Genomic DNA, 20697 nt, shown 5'->3' on the forward strand with positions numbered 1-20697 from the left:
ACGCACATGACATATTAGTGTGTAGGACATCACTAATCACTAATCCCCCTCACTCCCGCTCAGTCTCCCGGTGTCGCGACCTGCCGGCGACACAGCTTGGTCCGCGATGGTGAATGTGTGCAACGGGAGGTGAGTTCTGCTTTTGCCCTGACTTGACAGGGGACGTCGACCATCAGTCGTCCTCCCGTATCGTGGCCGGGGGGGGGGGGGGGGTTGCGAGTTGGGGTTGCTGGTCGGGAGACGGTGGCCAGCTGAGGAGCCGGTTAGCTAACGCGAAGCGAGTCGTCCGGTGATTTGGTGGAGGGAGTTGCTTTTAACCTAGATGCTAGGTTGCAAGTGTAAAGCTAGCTAGAGATTGTGTGCCATATGGTCGGGGCTGTAAGGATTGATTAGCGTGGTCTCTTCACAATTGGATTAACCGACGTCTGTCGCTACTAACCGTCAACAACATAGTGGTTTTTATCCTTTTATATTTGAAAAAAAAATAAGGCTGTATCCCTGGTTTAATTGAACCGTTAGCGCAGATGGTGAAGTATACGATCACGGAGTATCTATAGCTGTGGGTTAGTTAACTTTGATAAATTAACGGGGAACAATGCCATTTAAATGACATTAATCCACAATAAAATGGAACGTAGTACGAGTGCTGCTCAGCATATTGAGCAAATAAATGCGTGGTGTATTTTTCCACGGTTAAGTGTTTGCGGTAACAAGATGCAGTTGTAAGTGAAGTGTAAGCTAGCATGCTCCTGTGAGCAACAGGCGTATCACGGCAATTGTATGGCTGTCAGTCATCGAGGTCATAAAATGCGAGCAGTTGATCACACGTCTTGTTGAAATTAACCAGTAACTTAATTAACCTGCGACTTCATTGAAAACTTTTCAAAACAGGTGCGCGCCAATGTGGATTTAGCGTGATCATATGAGGAATATCTCTCCACCCCATGGTTGACGTTCGCGTTTGCAAACCAGGCCTGTGTGTGTGCGCGTGTGCGTGTCAGGCCATATCATATCGTGTCATATCAACGTTTGCCTAATGCAAACTTTCCCCACCGGCACCTGTCCCTTTTGTTTCCCGCTTTGTTTTCTCTGCTGATAAATAGGTGACGTATGAATGTGAGATTGTAGTCTCACGTGTGGATACGGGAACCAGCCCAATCAAAGAACCTATCAATGGCCAAGCCCACCTATCCGACACCTTTTGTGAGTTAGAGAACCCAGTGGATCAGAACCAGTCTACTTTAATAACCATGGAGGACAACGAACCCAAAACAGCTACGCCTGAACCGAGTCCTGTACACACACCAATACCCAGTCCAGTCCCCAGCCCAGGACTGGACAGAATTGCAGTTCCTGCGGCTAATCATGTAGAGGTATGGGACTTTGTTAATAAAACATTCTTCCAGGTTTAACTTGACGTATTTGTTTGCTAGAAGAGGGAGATTGCTAGCGTCAACAGAGCCTACTAAAGGAGAGGGTTCTTTTTTCCCCAAAAAGAGCACAGTTTGCCTTTGCAAGCTGGCTATTAAACTTCTGTTGCTCTTAATACACTATACTTCATAGCATGCTAAACATATTGGAAGGATAGTCAAATAATTTATATTCAGGCTTAAAATCATCATAAGGTAGTGACTATGAGGTTCTTTGGTTTCTAAGGTAAGGGGATGAGTGGATGTCTTTTTTTCTTTTCTTTTTTTACTCCTTTTACTTTTGTGCTTGCTGTGCAATGCAACTTAAATGTCATGGTCGCTGTTATGGCTTTCAGTGTTAAGATAAAGAATCCAGTCTGCAGTGTTTAAGTCTTTCTTATGGCTGAGCCTCATATTTCAAATAAGGTATATTGGTGTAGGGCTGGGACCGAACACCTCGATATTGACATTTTGACGCTGTTATAGAGATGACTATTGGCGCTCTCACAAAATATTTACTATTTACACAATGACATTTTTAATAAACACTCATTAGCAATGTGGATATGTTGTCCAAACAGGTAGAGACAAATAATAGAACAGTTAGAACAGTCTAAAAAGTTCAGAAAATTGCATCTCTTTCCTGTAACACATCCTTTAAAACCAGGAAAAGACATCACTTATGTCATATTACGATATCCCAAAATCCCAGATGGTATCTAGTCTTATATCACAGTATCGATATATCGATATGTTGCCTAGCCCTATCTTGGTGTTTCCCTAGCCTACAAAAAAAGCTAAGATGAATAAGCGCTGTATGAATTATGCACTTGCTGCCTGTAGTGTAAACACATACACATTTTACAGAATAAAAGTACACAATCTAAAGTATGTAATCTGATGAAGGTTATGCATTTATTAGCTGTGAACGCACAATTTGCTGTGTTTCGTATCTACGGTATGACCCACCACTATAAACTGTAATTTCATATGGGAGTGGCACGTAGTGACAACAAGGATACACTTATCAATTGTTTGATGTGTTTCCACTAACACTGCATTCTCTTTTGGTGTTGGTGTGACATTCTGTATCAGTCTTCGTTGATCTATTGTTGCACACTATAGCAACTTCAACTTCAGTTTATCTAAAGTGCACATCACCCAAAGATTCTCTGTACACCTTACAAGGCAGTAAAACAACAACAACAGAAAGCACAAAATATTACATGTAAAAGTACACACACATACATTGCCACTTGTCTGCGAGTTTGTGTATGGTCTGGGTAGATTGTAAAAACTGAATTGCCCTTCTGGGATAAAGTTATCTGAATCTGAATTCCGAAACATACACGGGTAATAATGTTAGTATGACAACAAGGTTGAGGTTAGTGATTTTAAAAACAGAGTTTGTAAACCATAACAGGGTTGGGGTAGCTACATACCAAGGAGGAAAAACAGTCAGTGATTTGGGTTCCCAGCTGGTATAGCATGTCTTATTGCGCTGTGTATTTTATATACATAATTTCAGTGCCAGTGTTGACAAAATTCATTCAAAAATTCCTACAAAGGGACATGTTGATTCAGTTTTTGTCATTTTTGATTACCATACAAATTAATCCTTGTCAGATTCTACTTAGGCAAATGGTTGAACACAAAAAATTATTTACCCTATACTGAATCAAATGTGTTTTCAGTCATCTAAGAATGGTACCATACACCCTTATATTAACACTTTGATTTTTAGTGCTAATTGTGAAAGAAGTATTGCTTAAATTAGAAGCAATGCTTCTTCAACTATACATGCTCTAATAACATGAGAAAGCACATTATTAAGGAGGATTAGATCAGGTTTTCCCAATGGCTTAGAACAGGCCAGTTAGTGTTTTGGAACATGAGAAACTGCCTCTTAAGGCACAAAACCAGAGACAAAATGCCAGAGAGAGATACATGCCAGTGTAAAGACTTGGTCACCATGGATCTCTATGGATCACCATTTAGAAATTGACTTGGTTAACCTACACATTAATAAGGTTCGTAATGGTCATCATATTCAGTTATATGCAAGAGTTTGGTCAGCCCTTATCAAATTGTATGCTTTGCTGAGTTTCTTGGTGAAAATAAGTTATTACACAATCTCTGAAAGGTACAAACTAAAAAATGACTTCTTTCTGCACATTTTGTTGTTAAATTATGGTTCATTTATAGAATTTACAAGCTTTTAAAAAGTAAAAATGAAAAAAGAAAAGAAAATGTGGCACATGCAAAGGTGTGAGCATCCTGCTGATGCTGGTCAGTACTTAGTAACTACAGCTTTGGCAGGAATCGCTGTTTCACTGTGTTTCCTTTAGCAAGCTAATCGTTTTAGTCTAAGTTAGTTGAAGACAGCAACAGGTTTAGAAAATTCACAGCCTTCTAACCTCAGGATATTTTGCATATTCCGAGCAAACATGGGCTCCTCTTCCATAACTGATTCTTACAAGGAAAGGCTTTAGCAAGGTATCTACACATTTCAAGCTTTGAATTTTTGCTGTCAGAAACATTATTAAGAAATGTTAAGGGGAGCTGTTGTAATAAAGACAAGATCTGGCAGACCCAGAAAACTGATAGAACTGCTTGTAGACTGGTTCAGGTACTGCATACGTTTACATTTTCTCATTTAGAATATGCTAGTTATCCAAAAAGACTCACAAAGAAAACCAGCATTTAGTGGATATATTTGTGTGTCAGCCTATAACCGTTTTGGAGCACTGACTAGTAATATTGTATTTAAGAGTGCATGTCATTTGTAGTGCAATTAGTGTAAGTGCACAATGGGAAGATCAGCAATAGTGTAGCAACAGGGGATCACACAGTTACTTGGACAATGTTACACATCTGTATTTCAGTCATACTTGGAGACAAGAACAGGCCAAAGGGTCTCTACTAAAATTCCCATACCAGGAGTTGAATCTGGACCGCCTAGGTGAAAACCAGGAATTCTAACCATAAGACCATTTGGGACTCAGAACCTTTATATCAATGCAGACGACCTGCAGAAAGGGTCAGCAGACACTGGAGAGGTGATGAATCATCAGTCAGCAGTATAGCACTGCTTACACAAAAAGGATTTGCGTGGAAGAATTGTTAGAAGGAAAACTTTTCCATGATCACATCTCAAAAGTCAACATCGGAGATGTGCAAAAAACACTTAGATAAACCAGAAACCTTTTTGAATTAAGTTTTGTTAACTTGTGAAACAAAGATGACCTTTTAGGCCACAAACCGATGAGATACATCTGAAGAAGGTGCAGGAAATCTTGTGTGCATGGAAGGAAGAATACATTCAACTTAATATCAGTGTGCTTCAGAATCTATTTTGAAGTACTTAGAGCAGCAAAAGAGTGAGTTTTTGCAAGACTTTTACAGTACCTTGGCTAGAATAGTATTGAAAATCTGTGGTGAGATCTTATTTATGTAAAACATGCAAGAAGATATAAGGATATTAGCAGGAGGGGATCTGCAGAGAAGGTTGGGAAAAAATCTTAAAACAAAATATACTGTCAGGTGGCTACAGGAATCTTTCAGAGGCAGTGATTTCTGTTACTGAGATTGACTGACTGTCCAAACTTTTGCAAATGCCACATTTATTGTTTTGTTTTTAGAATCTGTTAAATCCAAATAGTAACTGCAAATTAAAATTTGCAAAACATGTCTTTTTTAAGGTTGTATCCTGCAGAGGTTGCATTAATTGAGCAAAACATCCATATTAACCGGGACCACTTGAAATAGAGTATGCAACTGTAGTTTCTGGAACTAAAAAGACAACAAAAAAAAGAAGTCTTTTTTGATGTTTACAGATAATAATGAGAACACCTTGATTTTTTTTTTTGTTGCTAAATTTAGCAGCACGAAGACCAGAATTTGGGTGGTTATTTTAACCCACATGAAAGCTTCCCTCACCTTGTCGCATGCAGAACTTGTAATTGGTCAAATTCTGATTCCTACTCTTCAGCACCTGAATGTGAACCAGATCCAGGTTGTGGTCCGGCGGTGCTCCAGCCCAAATGTCACAGAAGAAACCACCTACTTCATTCCTCGCAACCCTGTGGTGGATGCTGGCACCAATACAGACCCACCAATTGTATGTTGCCCTCTGCTTCGCAGATTTTGCCCTTGCCCACCGAGAGGTCTCCTGGCCTCTCTCATCACCAAAGGTAGGCTGGCACTTTCTACAAAGAGAGTCACTATAAAACATCATACTTAAAGTATGGTGCCCAGATGTCAAACTGTATTGGAATCCTCTGCTATATTATACTCCATTCTACACAATTATGGATTGTTTTGTAGGATTACCAGTGGCTCAACTTCATTTATGCATGTGCTGATAATGAGTAGGACAAGTTTCTTTAAAAACATGAGATGATATATTCAGTTGCTGATCAAGTGTGATATTTTGTTTATCTTGAAGTGAGACATGAGTTACATAAATGGCCACTAGATAAATGAACGCGCACTGCAGGTAACACTTTTTTTGTTTTGTATGTCATGTGTGACCATGGCACAAGGAAGTCTGATTATGTCAGCTTTGGCAATGGAGGCAGAGAGGCAAGTTAAATTCTCAGCTGCCTACATAGTGTAAATCACAAATGCTTTTGTTTTTTGTTGGGACTAGTATGCTCAAAGAAAAATGTGGTGCCTGTCATGTGTTGGTTGAGTACTCTCAACATTACAAAGCCATCACTGCTCTAAAAAGAAGCCAGACATTGTGCTTTTCCCCAAAATGCCCACATTCCATCTACCTTGGAAGAGTAACAATTTGAAATGCGCCTAATACTCTTCGCTTGCCATCAGCATTGCTTTCTTGGCCACCTTTTTCAATGGAATGTGAACAAGCTGGCATTCTGTTTTTCTTTGTACATCAACAGTCAACTCTTAAGATATTACTTTGGCTTTTCAATTTTATCTGGTAAATCATACTTAAATTGCTGCATGATTTTTAGAGATTTCTATCAAAATTATTGTTCTACAATCTGTTTTCTATTTGTTTTCAGTCTATTGTTATAGTTATTTTTCCTGACGTTGATTGATAATATTTGTACTTTTATTCTTCCCTTTAATACCGTCACAAATGATTCTGCTCTCTCCAGTCCTTCTAGCTGTGGTGCTGTTTGGAGTTGTATGGTCCATCACTGAGGAACAATGTCTCCCGGGTGGGAACCTTTTCGGCGTCACTGTGCTCTTCATTTGTGCTGTTACTGGTGGCAAACTAGTGGCTCTCATACGCCTCCCCAATCTTCCACCATTTCCCCCACTCCTTGGTAAGACTTGTGTCCCTGGTAAGAATTTGTTTATGTACTCTGTGTGGGTAGACATTAGTCTGTTTCTGGGGCATCTGGGTAGCGTAGCGGTCTATTCCATTGCTTACCAACACGGGGATCCCGATTCGAATCCCGTGTTGCCTCTGGCTTGGTCGGGCATCTCAACAGACATGATTGGGCGTGTCTGAGGGTGGGAAAGGCGGATGTGGATATGTGTCCTGGTCGCTGCACTAGCGCCTCCTCTGGTCAGTCGGCATACCTGTTCAGGGGGGAGGGGGAACTGGGGGGAATAGCATGATCCTCCCACGCACTACGTCCCCCTGGCGAAACTCCTCACTATCAGGTGAAAAGAAGCGGCTGGCGACTCCACATGTATCGGAGGAGGCATGTGGTAGTCTGCAGCCCTCCCTGGATCGGCAGAGAGGGTGGCGCAGCAACCGAGATGGCTCGGAAGAGTGAAGTAATTGGCTGGATACAACTGGGGAGAAAATCCAGAAAAAAAGAAAGAAGTTAGTCTGTTTCCATGAGTTCAAAGAAGTCTTTGTTAAGGTTGTGTTGGTTGAAGGTTACACTCAAATTTATTTGTGTCAGATTTAATAAACTAAGGAAATGAAACTGCACAAAGCAGAAAATACTTAAATCAATTGAATAATTATGAAACATGAACCAAACCACAAATTTAGATTTTTTTTGACTGTAAAAACTCACCGTGGAACATTTGCGAAATAAACTGGTCAACATTAATATACTCCATATTTCTAGTAGCTGGGTGTCCAAAATCACTATAAACCTAGAATTCCATAATGTGTTTGCCCCACTTTGGGGTTATGGCCCCAAGAAATATATACCCCTTCATTTAATCAAAAAGGCCCAATGCAACATTTTGTATTGGTACTTAAATGTCATTTGCATATTTGCCATACTCTGTATAGATTTAAAGTGAATTATAAAAATCATCTATCTCTTGCCAAATGGTCCACATTATACAATGGAAAATGGCCTCTGAATATTGTCTTGACCTGGCTATTCTAGAATGTGTTTTGTGATTGCTGTCAAAAAGGAATGTGCTCTGCACCAAAAAGTGAGAATCTTTGTAGAGTGCCCTTTTTTTTAGTACTACGTGGATGGACTGTTTGGCGGTAAAAAAAAAAAAAATTTGTCACATTTTTTACATGTATGGACTTCGGACAACTAGGGTTCAAAGAAAGTGTTCCCACCAGCCTGCTTTCTGACAGAACTTGCGGGACAGCGATATATACAACAGAGGACTCGTTTTGCTTCTTGGAGTCCACTGCACAGGAAATGTTCTTGATAAATCAGACAGGCCATGTATGAACATTAATTGCCATCTGATTTCTATTCTGAATCATAAAGCATCAGCAGCAGGGATCGGGTCAGTATTTCTTTACATTTCCTGATTGGATAGTTTAAGCCTACTGACAGCCTAGCTCCATTGTGCAGTGTGTATGGCAATAAGCAAGTGCACCTTTAAAGCTGCATTAGGCAACATGAACATTCAGATGCAAATCCTTCCACCTCTGCTGCCTCGCAGCACTCCGCTAAGCCCCTCCCACCAGACAAGCACAAGCATATAATTCAAATGTGTACAACCAGGAAATGTCAAAGGGAGACTCATGAAACTTGCATCATAGTTGATAATCTATCTGTGTAAAATGTTCTTTTTTCAGTGAATTTTATTTATACTAATATTGTTCATGTGAAGCAGCCATTTCAAGTTGGGCTTGTTGATTTAAATTAAAAAAAAAATACTGATGTGGGGGGCTGGTAGAGAAGGGAGAACTAGTCCGCAAGCGACCGGCAATGCAGGGCGGATGCAAATTGATGGCATACACGCGCATCTGCTTTTGTAGGAATGCACTCTGTCTGAAATGATCCGTGATGGGCTAAAGTCTCCCGTCATGGGCTAGATTTTCTAAAGCCTGAATACAGAGCCAAGAGGAGGTTGCAGAAATCTAGTTTTCTCTCAAACTACTTGAATTACAATATGCTGAAAGGTTATTATGGAATTTTTGCAGAGTAACCGCAAAAAAACAAAAACAACAAACAACTACCTACCCCAGCTTTAAGACCCACTTAATCGTAGAAGTTTTTCACCACAAGTTTGCATTGTTCCAAAATGTACATTAATTGGTTCACTTGATTTATTATAAATCACCGTAGGACGCAAAAGACACATCACACACCTCTGACTAGCTTGCCAAAAAGTTTGCACTCCTCTAGTGATTTTTTTTTTTACTGGTTTAGATGATAATGGAAAGATATAATCACTGTTTTGATTCTTTTGATTATTATTTTGACTCTTGAACAAAAGCGTATTATTTACTTTTATACTTTATGCTGTAAAACATCAAATAGAATTGGATAAAACTATTAAAATGAAGAGCGGTGGCTCTGTTGAAACTTCAATATTGTTTTGGCCAAGTTTGCAGAATCACCTTTGACCTCCTTTAGACTTAACATTGCATGTCTGTCACTATTTATTTGTACATTTAATTGGAGTTGGAGATAGGAAATCTACAAACTGACTCATTCTGCCCCTTTGAATTTGAAAGCACTTTGCTTGTGTCCAAAGGGTGTTGCAGCTGGCTTCTCTCATAAATCAGACTCGAGCCACTTACTTGCTCCTTCATCACCCTTCAGTGCCAGTAGCCAGTGGTGAACACACTAGTTTCAGAAAGTAAAAGTCCTAACCTTGTATTCATTCCCACACTTACTTAATCATCTGATTCTGATCAACACCACTCTTCTTGGTTTAGTTCGTGGTTGAAGCAAATACACAGTTACTTTTACTTTCAGGACCTGATGAGTCCACCACTGTCAGTCGCTATCAGTGTAGTGTAATGTTCTCATTTGATCAAATATGCTTATTGTGTTTCCTTTGTTTTGTTATCCTTAAACATCCAGTCCAAATGAAAATAATGTTTTCCAGTCTCCTTGTAATTTTTAACAGAAGGTTTGCTAATGTATTGGTGAAATGTTTGAGCTGCCATTGTTATCAAAATATGACTAGAGCCTCTTGAGAAACTATCCACCTGGTTGTCAACATAATTAAACTGTTTAAGAAAACCAATCTGCTTCTAGTAATAAATGACATACTTTAATGCCCTGATGTGATTGGTCGCCTCAAAGCAAGAAGGTCCTGGGTTCGAGCCCTGGGGTAGTCCAACCTTGGGAGTCGTCCCAGGTCGTCCTCTGTTTGGAGTTTGCATGTTTTCCCTGTGTCTGCGTGGGTTCCCTCCGGGCTCTCCGGTTTTCTCCCACAGTCCAAAGACATGTAGGTCAGGTACTAAATTGAACCTAGGTGTGAATGTGTGTGAATGTATTGGCTCTGTGATGGACTGGCAGCCTGTCCAGGGTGTCTCTCCACCTGCTGCCCAATGACTACTGGGATAGGTTCCAGCATCCCCGCAACCCTAAAGGAAGGATAAGTGGTTTAGATAATGGATGGATGGATGACGTGATTGGACAAATAACTGAATTGACATCATCAGTCTCTCAGTTGGTCTGTTTTCAAATATTTACCTAACAGCACTATGCCAGTTAGCGAGCTAGCTAGCTATCAATAAAGAGTCTTGTGAACTCTGGGCTACACTGCTCAAGCTCCTGAGAGTTGGCTGCACTAAAACTGTTATAACAAGTCAAATTATACTTAGGAAACTGAAAAAAATTGACACACCTATCATTCTTTTTTCACAGTAAGACTTGTAGGACTGAAATAAAATAATTTGATTGGATCTTTAAATATTACTATCACCTTAACAGCGAAAAGGATGTGTGGAAAGTGTTTTCAAGCTTTTGAAAATAATGTTGAAAGGAAAAGTGAGAATGTATTCTAACCATTAGCTCAAATGGCTAAAAAATTGCACTATGGGGATGATAAGAGTCTGAATAATTCACCAACTGTACCCTTTAGTAGCTAAGAATCAAGCAAGTTAGGAGACCCCTCCTCATTCTTAAATAAAATTAGATTGATCAAAGTATTAACTTAAGAGTCAATTTTGTGCTTAGATTTTCTCTGAATTTGTTTACGTTTTTTTTTTTCCCAGAGAAATCTCAGTTAGATCAGACATGTTCATCCCTTCAATGTCTCCTTGTTTTTGAAGCATGTTTGGCAACGACTGTTAAGAGAACTGGTGTATCGTAGCACAAAAGGAAGAAATTAATTTGGCCATTTTGTTATTTTTTTCCTCCATGTTGTAGCCTGTCTCAAACTTTTAAACCAACTGTATTGGAAACATTGAGAATCCACTCTCAGCATATGCTGCCTAATCTTTCATTTCTCAAGATTTAGTATCAGCTCCTGTTACTCTCAACATATAACAGGAGGCCCTGAACAAACATGATTTAAAACCTAATCCAGAACAACACTTTCACAGCATATTTATCTAGGTATTTAATTCCCAAAATGGCATTAGACATCTCAATGCTTAATGTCTCAGGGATTCATTTTGAGCTGCTGAAAGCTGAAAGAGCAACAGGTGAAGGTCACTGAGTCTCACCCAGCTGTGTGAGAAGCAGCATGAAGAATAAACACATTGTGATGCAGAATGATCCCTCTTCCTCTCTATTACTCACTCTCACCCTTTGTGGTCTGCTGCAGGCATGCTGTTGATGGGATTCTTGCTGAGGAACATCCCTGTGATAACAGATGCTGTGTATATTGACTTCAGGTGGTCGGCATCCCTGAGGAACATTGCACTGGCTGTCATTCTGGCCAGAGCTGGTCTGGGATTGGATGCTTCGGTACGTCACTCAAAGCACTGGTGGTTGTTTTATTTTCCGCTGCAGAATATTTTTGAAGAGATATTGTTACAATAATATAATGTATTGCTTGTGTTTGACATCTCAGGCTCTGAAGAAATTAAAAACCGTGTGCGTCCGTGTGGCTATGGGGCCTTGCCTGATAGAAGCCTCCACCATAGCCCTGGTCTCTCATTTCCTCATGGGCCTGCCTTGGGTGTGGGGCTTCATCCTAGGGTAAATTCACAGTTGGTTGGTCAGTCTTTACCCCTTTTTGTTTGTATTGCAAGATCTGTATCAAATCCACATTTCTACAATCTTCTACAAGCCTCACACCTTTTTCAAAAGGCATTAGGATTTTATTCTTTATTTTATTCACAGGGGGTTGCAAAATATCAGATAACTTGATAAATAAATGAGCCTCTCCACCCTGTAGCTTTGTACTCGGTGCTGTGTCTCCAGCGGTGGTGGTTCCTTCCATGCTGCTGCTGCAGAAGGATGGTTATGGTTTGGAGCAAGGCATTCCCACTCTTCTGATGGCTGCTGGTAGCTTTGATGACATCCTTGCTATCACTGGCTTCACAACATGCCTGGGCATGGCCTTTGCCACAGGTAGGCTGGAGGGGGGGGGGTATGTGCACGGTTTTTTTTAGAGGGAGGTTCAGGAAAATAAACTCTAAAGATAAACTGGGGTTTCATTGTTTTTTTTGGAGTGTGATGTATTTCCAAGGGAGTGGTATCCAATGTTTCACAAGAACCTGGAGAACAACCCTTCACCTGCAGTTTGAGATGAACTTGGGTGATGTTAGTGTGGAGCTTGTGCTGAGACAGCGTTTATGAGATCATTCTTTTTCAAAAAGCTGCTACGCCAAGCCCAACCCTACTCTACCTTTGTACCTTAATCAAAAGTAAATTAATCTGCAAAGAAAACAACTTTTTTTTAAAAAAGCGGTTGTAAAATAGTTGTCATCTTTTTCACATCTCTAAAACATTATTTTATTTTATTTTTTTGTTTGTATTCTAATGCTCCTTGTACCCCCCCCCCAGGCTCAACATGGTACAACCTGCTGAGAGGTTTACTGGAGGTGGCAGGCGGCATGGTGGCTGGGATACTTCTTGGTTTCCTTATCCAGTATTTCCCTAGTGTTGACCAGGTAGACAAAGCCCACACCACGTCACTGACATTTAATAGGTTTTGCAATTGCTTTGAAAGTTAGTGATGCTAAGCCTATCAAAAACCTGTGTATAAACAAAGTTTGAAAGCACTCGATGGTCAAGTGCTAAAAAAAAGAGTAATTTAAAAATATCATGTCAAGCACATTGGCACTTGGATTTTATCCAGAAAGGGAGAATTTTTAAGACGCGTAAAGAAAATATCTACTGTTCATGTGGCCAAAGTTAAGGTCCTGGGAAAAACCCCTGAGAAAAAGGAACTGTCACACACTAAAACCCACCCTGCTGAAAATTTTTTAGATTGAGAGCTCAGAAATTACAGTGAAAACCACATGGATTTTATTGTGGAGAATTTGTAGAAAGTAAAATATGTGGAAGTAGAAAAAACTATATTTATCAGATTTTTTTTCATTTAAAAAAGATTACAGTTACATAATTGAATTACATTACATAATCTGCCACAGGTCTGCCATGAACCTTCAACAGAAAGACTCAATATGACTCGCATAGCTGGAAATGTCAGCTCAACCAACTGTGTCATAAAGTGACACCAGTTACATCGGAAATGGCCAAAAGACACCATAAATGTATCATCAATTTAATTACTAATATAGGTGCCCTCTCTTTCCAACTCAGAAACACCTGGTGATGAAGCGTTCGTTTTTGGTGCTGGGCCTTTCTGTGTTTGCTGTGTTTGGCAGTGGTGTGGCAGGGTTTCCTGGTTCTGGAGGCCTCTGCACCCTAGTGTTGTCTTTCCTGGCTGGCCTGGGCTGGGGAAAAGACAAGGTAATATGCATGCAATACTTATTGTAGACAGAACTTGTAGGGGGTCTTCTTGTATATGTTATCAAAACAACATCAGTGTTATTAACTCTTTGCCGCCAGTGCCTGTACTTTGTTTGGTGACCAAGTAAAATGAATAAACGCACCAACTCAGTGACAATGCAGAAGACTGTATCAATGTTGAGCCATATAACATTGTGTGCTGTTATCACATTTTAAGTAAACATTGATTTCAATTCCAGTTTCACATAAGCAGAGATTTTTAAAAACATAGTCATCATGCATCATTCTTTACTTTACATCATGCATAGTTCTTTACTTCATCCTACGCCCTTTTCAAACATGGTCCAGTTATTACTTGTGTTGTTACAGAGAGTTTGCAAAATAAGTTTACTATTATTTCCATTTGTTCTTGTATTCCTGCCTGTGTATTTTATTTGTTATTTTAGCATGTTCGAAAATAAAATCAATCATGACGGCTGAGGATTTTCATTGCAGAATAAAGAAGGTCAGCGACCCCCTTCTAGTGGACCAAAGGTGATAATGCTTGTCACAAAGGGTGATGGGGCTTTTGCTGTTAGATCCCCCACACTATGGAACTCTCTGCCTACTGAACTCAGACACTCTAGGTCTCTAGCCTCTTTTAAATCTCATCTGAAATTTTTCTCTGTCGAAGCTTTTGGAAATGTTTGATATTTGTTTTTATTTCTTTATACTGTTTTTATTTCTATTCCTATTTATTTGGTCTTATTCATTTATTGTCTTTATCTCTTCTGTGCTCATTTGGTCTTATTCTCATTTTTGTTTTGTCTGCTTTTATTTCTTATGTAACATTGTTAAGAAAAGTGCTAGATAAGTAGAGTTTATTATTATAATTATTATACAAATTTCCTTTAACTTCATGCCATAATACAACATAATAACCGGGCCCATTCCTTGGGCCGAGGGTTAGAATGAGGTAGAAGTCTATTTGATGGACAGTGCCTTTCTTGGGAAATAAGATGTTCGAAGTAGTGCGATCTTCTGTAGTTCTTGTATTCTGATGTTACCCGGGATCTGTTGGGTGTATTTCTCCATCCATTCTTTTGCAAGTCCCAGGGCTCCTATCACTACTGGTATTGTTGTGGTTTTCATTCCCCACATTCGTTCAAATCTCGATTTCAAGGTCTTTATATTTCGACAGTTTTTCAGTTACTTTTACTGAGGTGTTCCTTTCAGTCGGGATGGACATGTCGATGAGTAGGCAGCTTTTTTCTTTTTTGTTCTTGATGATGATGTCTGGTCTGTTGGCATTTATCTCACGATCTGTCTGTATTGACATGTCCTATAAGATTGTGATGTCGTCTTTTTCTGTTACTGTTTGGGGCTCGTGCTCGTATCATTTTTCCTTTGTGTTGATGATGAATTCTTTGCAGATGTTCCAGTGCAGGTATGTGGTGGCCTTGTTGTGTTTTTGTAGGTATTCAGTTTTGGCCAGCTCAGGGCACCCTGCCACGATATGGTCAATGGTTTCCTGGAATTGACCACATATCCTGCACGCTGGGTCTGTGTCATCTTTGAGGATTTTGCTCCAGTAGTAATTGGTCTTGATGGCCTGGTCTTGGGCAGCGATGATAAAGCCCTCTGTTTCGGATTTCAGCCCAGCTGTTTTGAGCCATTGGCTGGTCATATGTTGGTCTACATCTTTCTCACCTACTCGTTTTGGGTATTGCCCATGCATTTGTTTCCATTCCCATTTTTGTTTCATTTGTTCTTGGGCATGAGACTTTGCTTTTTGTTTGACTTTTTGGGCATGGATGGTTGGAGCTTCATTTTCTATTATTATTATTATTATTATTATTATTATTATTATTATTATCATTATTATTAACATCTTTGACAAAGTGATATGAATTTCAAATTAAAACACACCAATGTGACAAGACAAGCCTCCTACCAAAGGTGGATCTACTTCCTCTATGATTATGAAACGGTCACTAATGCTGCTTTAGTCTATTTGACTACAGTGTTCCTTATAGTTGTGTGCTGAGGATAGAATTGCTCCATATTTAGCCCTCTCTTATTTCATCCATCTGACTTGTGTTTGGTTCCTGTTTGATATTTTTTCCAGCAAGCACAAACTTTGTTCACTGCTTGGTTCTGTCCCAGTTGCTTCTGGGCTTTTTAATTAATCATATTTGTCTGGCTTATTGTGTGTGTGTGTGTGTGTGTGTGTGTGTGTGTGTGTGTGTGTGTGTGTGTGTGTGTGTGTGTGTGTGTGTGTGTGTGTGTAGGCACAAGTGGAGGAAGTAGTGGGGAGGGCATGGGATGTGTTCCAGCCTCTGCTCTTTGGCCTGATTGGCGCAGAGATCAGAATTGCACACCTGGAAGGATCCACAGTTGGTGAGGCCACATGCAGACACTCACATCACAGGATGTCATTCAGTATGCTGTATTACCATTTTGAGAGATGCAAAAGGTTGTACATGAATGCAAATAAGTTTGCATAAGTGCAAAAAAGCCTCGAGGTTTTTTTTGGCTTCATCCTCACTAATCTTGTGAGAGAATGAATATTGTTAGATTAATTTAAACAAGTGATAGGGCCAGGCCAGTGTGAACAGGGTACTTTACCTTTTAACAACCAGAATATGTTAGTTAAATACTTTAATGCATCATTCCATATTTTGGGGAAAATGTTAACCTTTTTTTCTCTCTCTCTCTCATTTTGTCTTTCAAGGTCTGGGTATTGCTTCTCTGTTCATCGCCCTGCTAGTGCGAGTTCTCTTTACATTCGTTTGTGTGCTCTGTGCAGGCTTCAACTTCAAGGAGAAAGTGTTTATTGCCCTGGCATGGGTGCCCAAAGCGACTGTGCAAGTATGGCAGTCGTGAAAGATCTGGCTGGACAATAGTGCAAATTTCTGAAGTTTTTGAATTACTTACATGAATAAGAACACATTACATGTAAACCATTTGGAGCTGACTACTCAAAAGTCTTTGTTCAGTGTTTTTATACTGACAAGGTTATATGACATTACATTCAAGAGGTTGTTTTGGTAAATCATTACCTTGACTGACACTGACTTTAGAAGCACTCTATGAGAGGAAAACTTCCAATTTTAACATTCTCTCATTTGTTCATCGATTTTCTTGCTTTTGCGATACCCATCTGCTGAGTGAACGCTGGTCTTGTCCTCTTCCCCTTCAGGCAGCTATAGGTTCAACTGCTTTGGATATGGCCAGGACAAAAGAGGATAAGGATCTGGAGAGGTATGGCATGGATGTGCTGACTGTGGCTGTGCTGGCCATCCTCCTTACAGCCCCCGTAGGAGCCCTTATCATAGGCCTTTCTGGACCTCGCCTGCTGCAGAAACCAAAGAGCGCAGCCTGGGGTGAGACAGTCACACACAATTTATCATCTTTTTTCTTAGGTAGGTAAAAAAAGAAAACAAGCGATTAAACACAATCCAAAGTTCCTAATTCCCCTCACAACCCTCTCTACTTGTGTTGCGTTAGTAAAGGGCTGTGCTGCTTGCCAATTGACTGAGGGACTCGTACCAGAGAACCTGTATGAAAAACATTGTCCCTTTTATCTTTGACTATAATGCAGGGTTACTTGGGAGGATTTGCATGGCTTTATGTTGCCTTTATTTGTCACTAAGCATTATGCTTCAGGATCTCGTACCTCCATACAACAGTGCTATTGTGTGATATGCTCCCAGCCAAATTCAATGAATATGTCAGCTGCCCATCGAGGCAAGGGTTTATGAGTTCAAATCCCAGGTGGTGCAACTCAAATGCAACAGTACCTTCAACAATGCCAACCTTTAAGTCCATGGTCACCTGGGTTTCTGGAAAAGCCACCATGTCCATGTTGTGTATTAAAGTGGTGTAGAAGCGCAATGTCATTAGGCACAGGAAAGTTTAGTTTGAAACCAGTGATTGCTGTCAGATTGGCTGGGCATTTTAGGAAACATAAATATATTTTCTCAATGCTGTCTTTGTAAATTATTTTGGATAAAAGTGACTTCTGCATGACATAATGTGAATTATCATGTTTAGATGTAAGCTTTCATTTTACCAGGGCTGTTTAAGAAAATGATACTCATTGAAAATGCTCAGAGTGGCCTGTAGTTCATTTTCAGTATGATGGTGTGCATAGCATTAAATTAGCCACTGAGTGCAGTCTGCAACTTGTACCTCAGCTTTTCATCACTTTTCTGTTGTCTCTCCTTGAAATATAGGCACAACAGCAGGAGCTGAAGGTGACAGTGAAACCCCTGTCACTTATGAAAGCACCCTATGAAACCATGCTGTCTTCATTCACCGAATGAAGACATTATCCAAGGGACTGGGACTGCACATTTCCATGTTTTTTACTGTCTTGATTACCAGGCTTCCCCCTGGCCACCTAGGGGTTTTCCATGTCTCAAGCTATCAGTCCTTTCTTGGCTGCTGAAATCCTGCAGCAACTACCGAATCACTAATATAGCCCCTGGTGGTTTCTAGGCCACAGGCTTCAGATACCCCATACCCAGGGCTCGAAATTAACGATGTCCCGGGGACCATAAAAAATCCTACTGGGGCACAAATATATTTTGTCTGGGACAATTCTGGGACAGTGGAAAAAAATGTCAAAGTAAACTTCGAAATAGGTGTTATTTGCAAAGTCATTAATTATGAGTATCTAGACGTTATTTTGTCGTTTGAATAATTTAATAAAAACGTGTGAACGGCGAAACTACAGAAGGCTTACGTTCTTGCGGCACCTCACGATAGGGCAGTCAATCGCCTGTTCGTGCAAATCATAGAATGCATTCTACGTCATCCACTCTGCCAGTGGCTGCTGCTTGACTCGTGCCAATGCAACATTCATAGAGCCAGAGCGATAGACCATCATCAACGACAGTTAAAAGAAGAAGAAGAAAGAAATGCTGAGGTGGTTGGATAAACAGCCCCCTGATGCAAGCCCCAACACTGCCAACTCCCGAAACGACTGCCGACTCCCGAAACTAATATTCATATGTTTAATAAAAGAATAAGTATTTTAAACTTATATGGTGGACCAGAGTCCATGGTGTGACGATTAAGTGACAAAAAAGGATCAAATTATATGTATTCTGCATAATTGGGGGGGGGGGGGGGCGACGACGAGAATTAAAATTTGGGACACTGTTGGGTTATATCCGGGACAATACAAAGTAGAATTCGGGACAGTTGTGGGACACTGAGGAAAAAAGTTAATTTCAAGCCCTGCCCATACCCAAGCATCTGCACTGTTACACCGCCCGAGCAATTTATGCACGATAAATTAATTTTTGGCCTCAAATCTATGCATATTCAAATGTGAAATGCGAAGTAGTTTTGGGAAGGTTGGATTGTTTTGCACTTGCAACATCTTTATACTACAATTCTATATGGTTATTTTTTAGTTTAAATAGTAGCATTATTTATTTGGCCTTGCAGGTTACATAATTGAATACATTATCGGTAGCCCTATTTTATTACTGTAAAACTAGTAAAGACAAAAAGACCAAACATTAGTCTGATATTCTATCTGCACTTAGTTGAGTGTTGAGCTATCAGCACTGTGTTTTGCGTATATTTAAATAAGATTTATGCCGAATATGTATGTGTGCTATTTTGATGTTGAGGGTTATATTTATTTTTATTGTTGTATTTCACAAACACTCAAGAGATAATCAAAATCAGTTTGTCAGTTTATGTCATGCTCTTTGAAAGACACAACGTGCTATTTATGAAAAACGACATCCTTAGATGTTAAAATGACATACTCAGGATAATTTTTAATTTAAAAAACCCCAGAACTTTGTAAGGTTTTTTTTTTGTCTTTCTCCCTCTTTTTATAAAGCATCATGTTTTTATGATTTCATTGTTTGAATACAGTTATGCAGGGTGAATTTAGTGTTTTTTCTTCTTTTAGTTGGATTTATATGGCTTCATAAAATTGTTTTAGCAGTTATTTATGGGTTAAATATTATGGGTTAAATATTTGCAGAGTTTATTAGTTTTATATAAAAAAAATAGAAATAAATAACTTATATACAGAAAGTTTGTCAAATGTCTTTGTCCAGTTTGTGTTGGTCCGACATATTAGTTTGTATAGTGCCATATTTTCATTCATTTCAACTACGCAATATTTATTCCTGAAAAGTTATATAATGAATCACACCACTATATACTTAATGTTGTAAATCTAATCCACAGCCTGTAATCTCCATCACATCTGTTGCTTGTAATTTAAATGACCTGTCATTGTTTTTCTTGTTGGATTCAATTTATGTCATGTGTTACCAAGACAAATCTTAAAAAGAGTGATGTACAGTAGTTGCTATCATAGGCCTTCAGGGTAATTTTCATTGGCACCTTGCATCTAAAATTATATACTATGTGACCGCGAATTACATTTTTTCCAAGACACTGAACAAATGACAAATTACAAATGAAATGTGCAAAATTAAGAAGTTGCTCATTAAAGTTATCATGACTACTAGTTGTAAAGTTATCTCCCACACAATTCTGGCAAAAAAAATAAAAAAAATATGGATAACACGTTCTGCCTGCACTTTCCGTAAAATGTTGTGCAGCGACAGCATGATCAATAATAAACCAACCCAAATACATTATCTAGTTTGCAAAACGAGCAGAAAACGTGTCATAATCATTATGAAAACAGATTTGACAGCATGAGCCATTTTTCAAAGCATCTATTAAAATGTCATTTTGAAAAGACAAAACCTCCAGCAAGAATTCTATATAAAATTCTGACAATACAAAGGCTAACAAAGAATAAAATAAAGTAGTTTGGCATTACTATCTGATATCTCTACAGGTGTGTGTGTGTGTGTGGGGGGGGGGGGGGGGTAACCGTAAATTGTAATATCAATATGGGTTACAAGTACAATAGTTTGAAATGTTAAACCCAGTAGAGATGACTTAGGGGGAAAATATAATACACACCGAATCATAATACACACAAAATTGTAAAGTTACAAATATAGTGGAAAACAATGAAGAAACCTCCCATGCACAATAACTTAAGAGAACATTTCACATACAGGTGTGCATGGCATGTTAACCTTTGGCATGTAGAGTAAAACTGAAGCAGAAAAATAACTAAAGCTGGCTGTTGATGTTGAGATACAACACCTAAACTATCAGGTGGAATTATCCCTCCTTCAAGCACTTGAGATGACAGGATTACCACATGGCTGTAATGACAGGTGGCAATTTAAAAGTGAAATGATTGTGCACAGCTGTTGGAATTTCCTAGTTTG

At 39.4% G+C, this 20697-nt stretch overlaps 1 protein-coding gene across 1 annotated transcript; it reads left to right on the forward strand.

Annotated features, from left to right (window-relative positions):
• Positions 1 to 40: 40 nt before the first annotated feature.
• si:dkey-162b23.4 (sodium/hydrogen exchanger 9B2) lies at positions 41 to 18556 on the forward strand. Its single transcript, XM_056279648.1, has 13 exons — positions 41 to 129; positions 1104 to 1373; positions 5401 to 5602; positions 6536 to 6706; positions 11328 to 11470; positions 11577 to 11704; positions 11904 to 12079; positions 12515 to 12621; positions 13277 to 13426; positions 15697 to 15805; positions 16140 to 16276; positions 16608 to 16791; positions 17644 to 18556. The coding sequence occupies exons 2-13, from the start codon at positions 1251 to 1253 to the stop codon at positions 17703 to 17705; spliced, it is 1692 nt and encodes a 563-aa protein (XP_056135623.1). The 5' UTR covers positions 41 to 129; positions 1104 to 1250; the 3' UTR covers positions 17706 to 18556.
• The last annotated feature ends 2141 nt before the right edge of the window (positions 18557 to 20697 follow it).

Source organism: Lampris incognitus, chromosome 5, assembly GCF_029633865.1.
Source record: "Lampris incognitus isolate fLamInc1 chromosome 5, fLamInc1.hap2, whole genome shotgun sequence".
Lineage (NCBI taxonomy): Eukaryota > Metazoa > Chordata > Actinopteri > Lampriformes > Lampridae > Lampris > Lampris incognitus.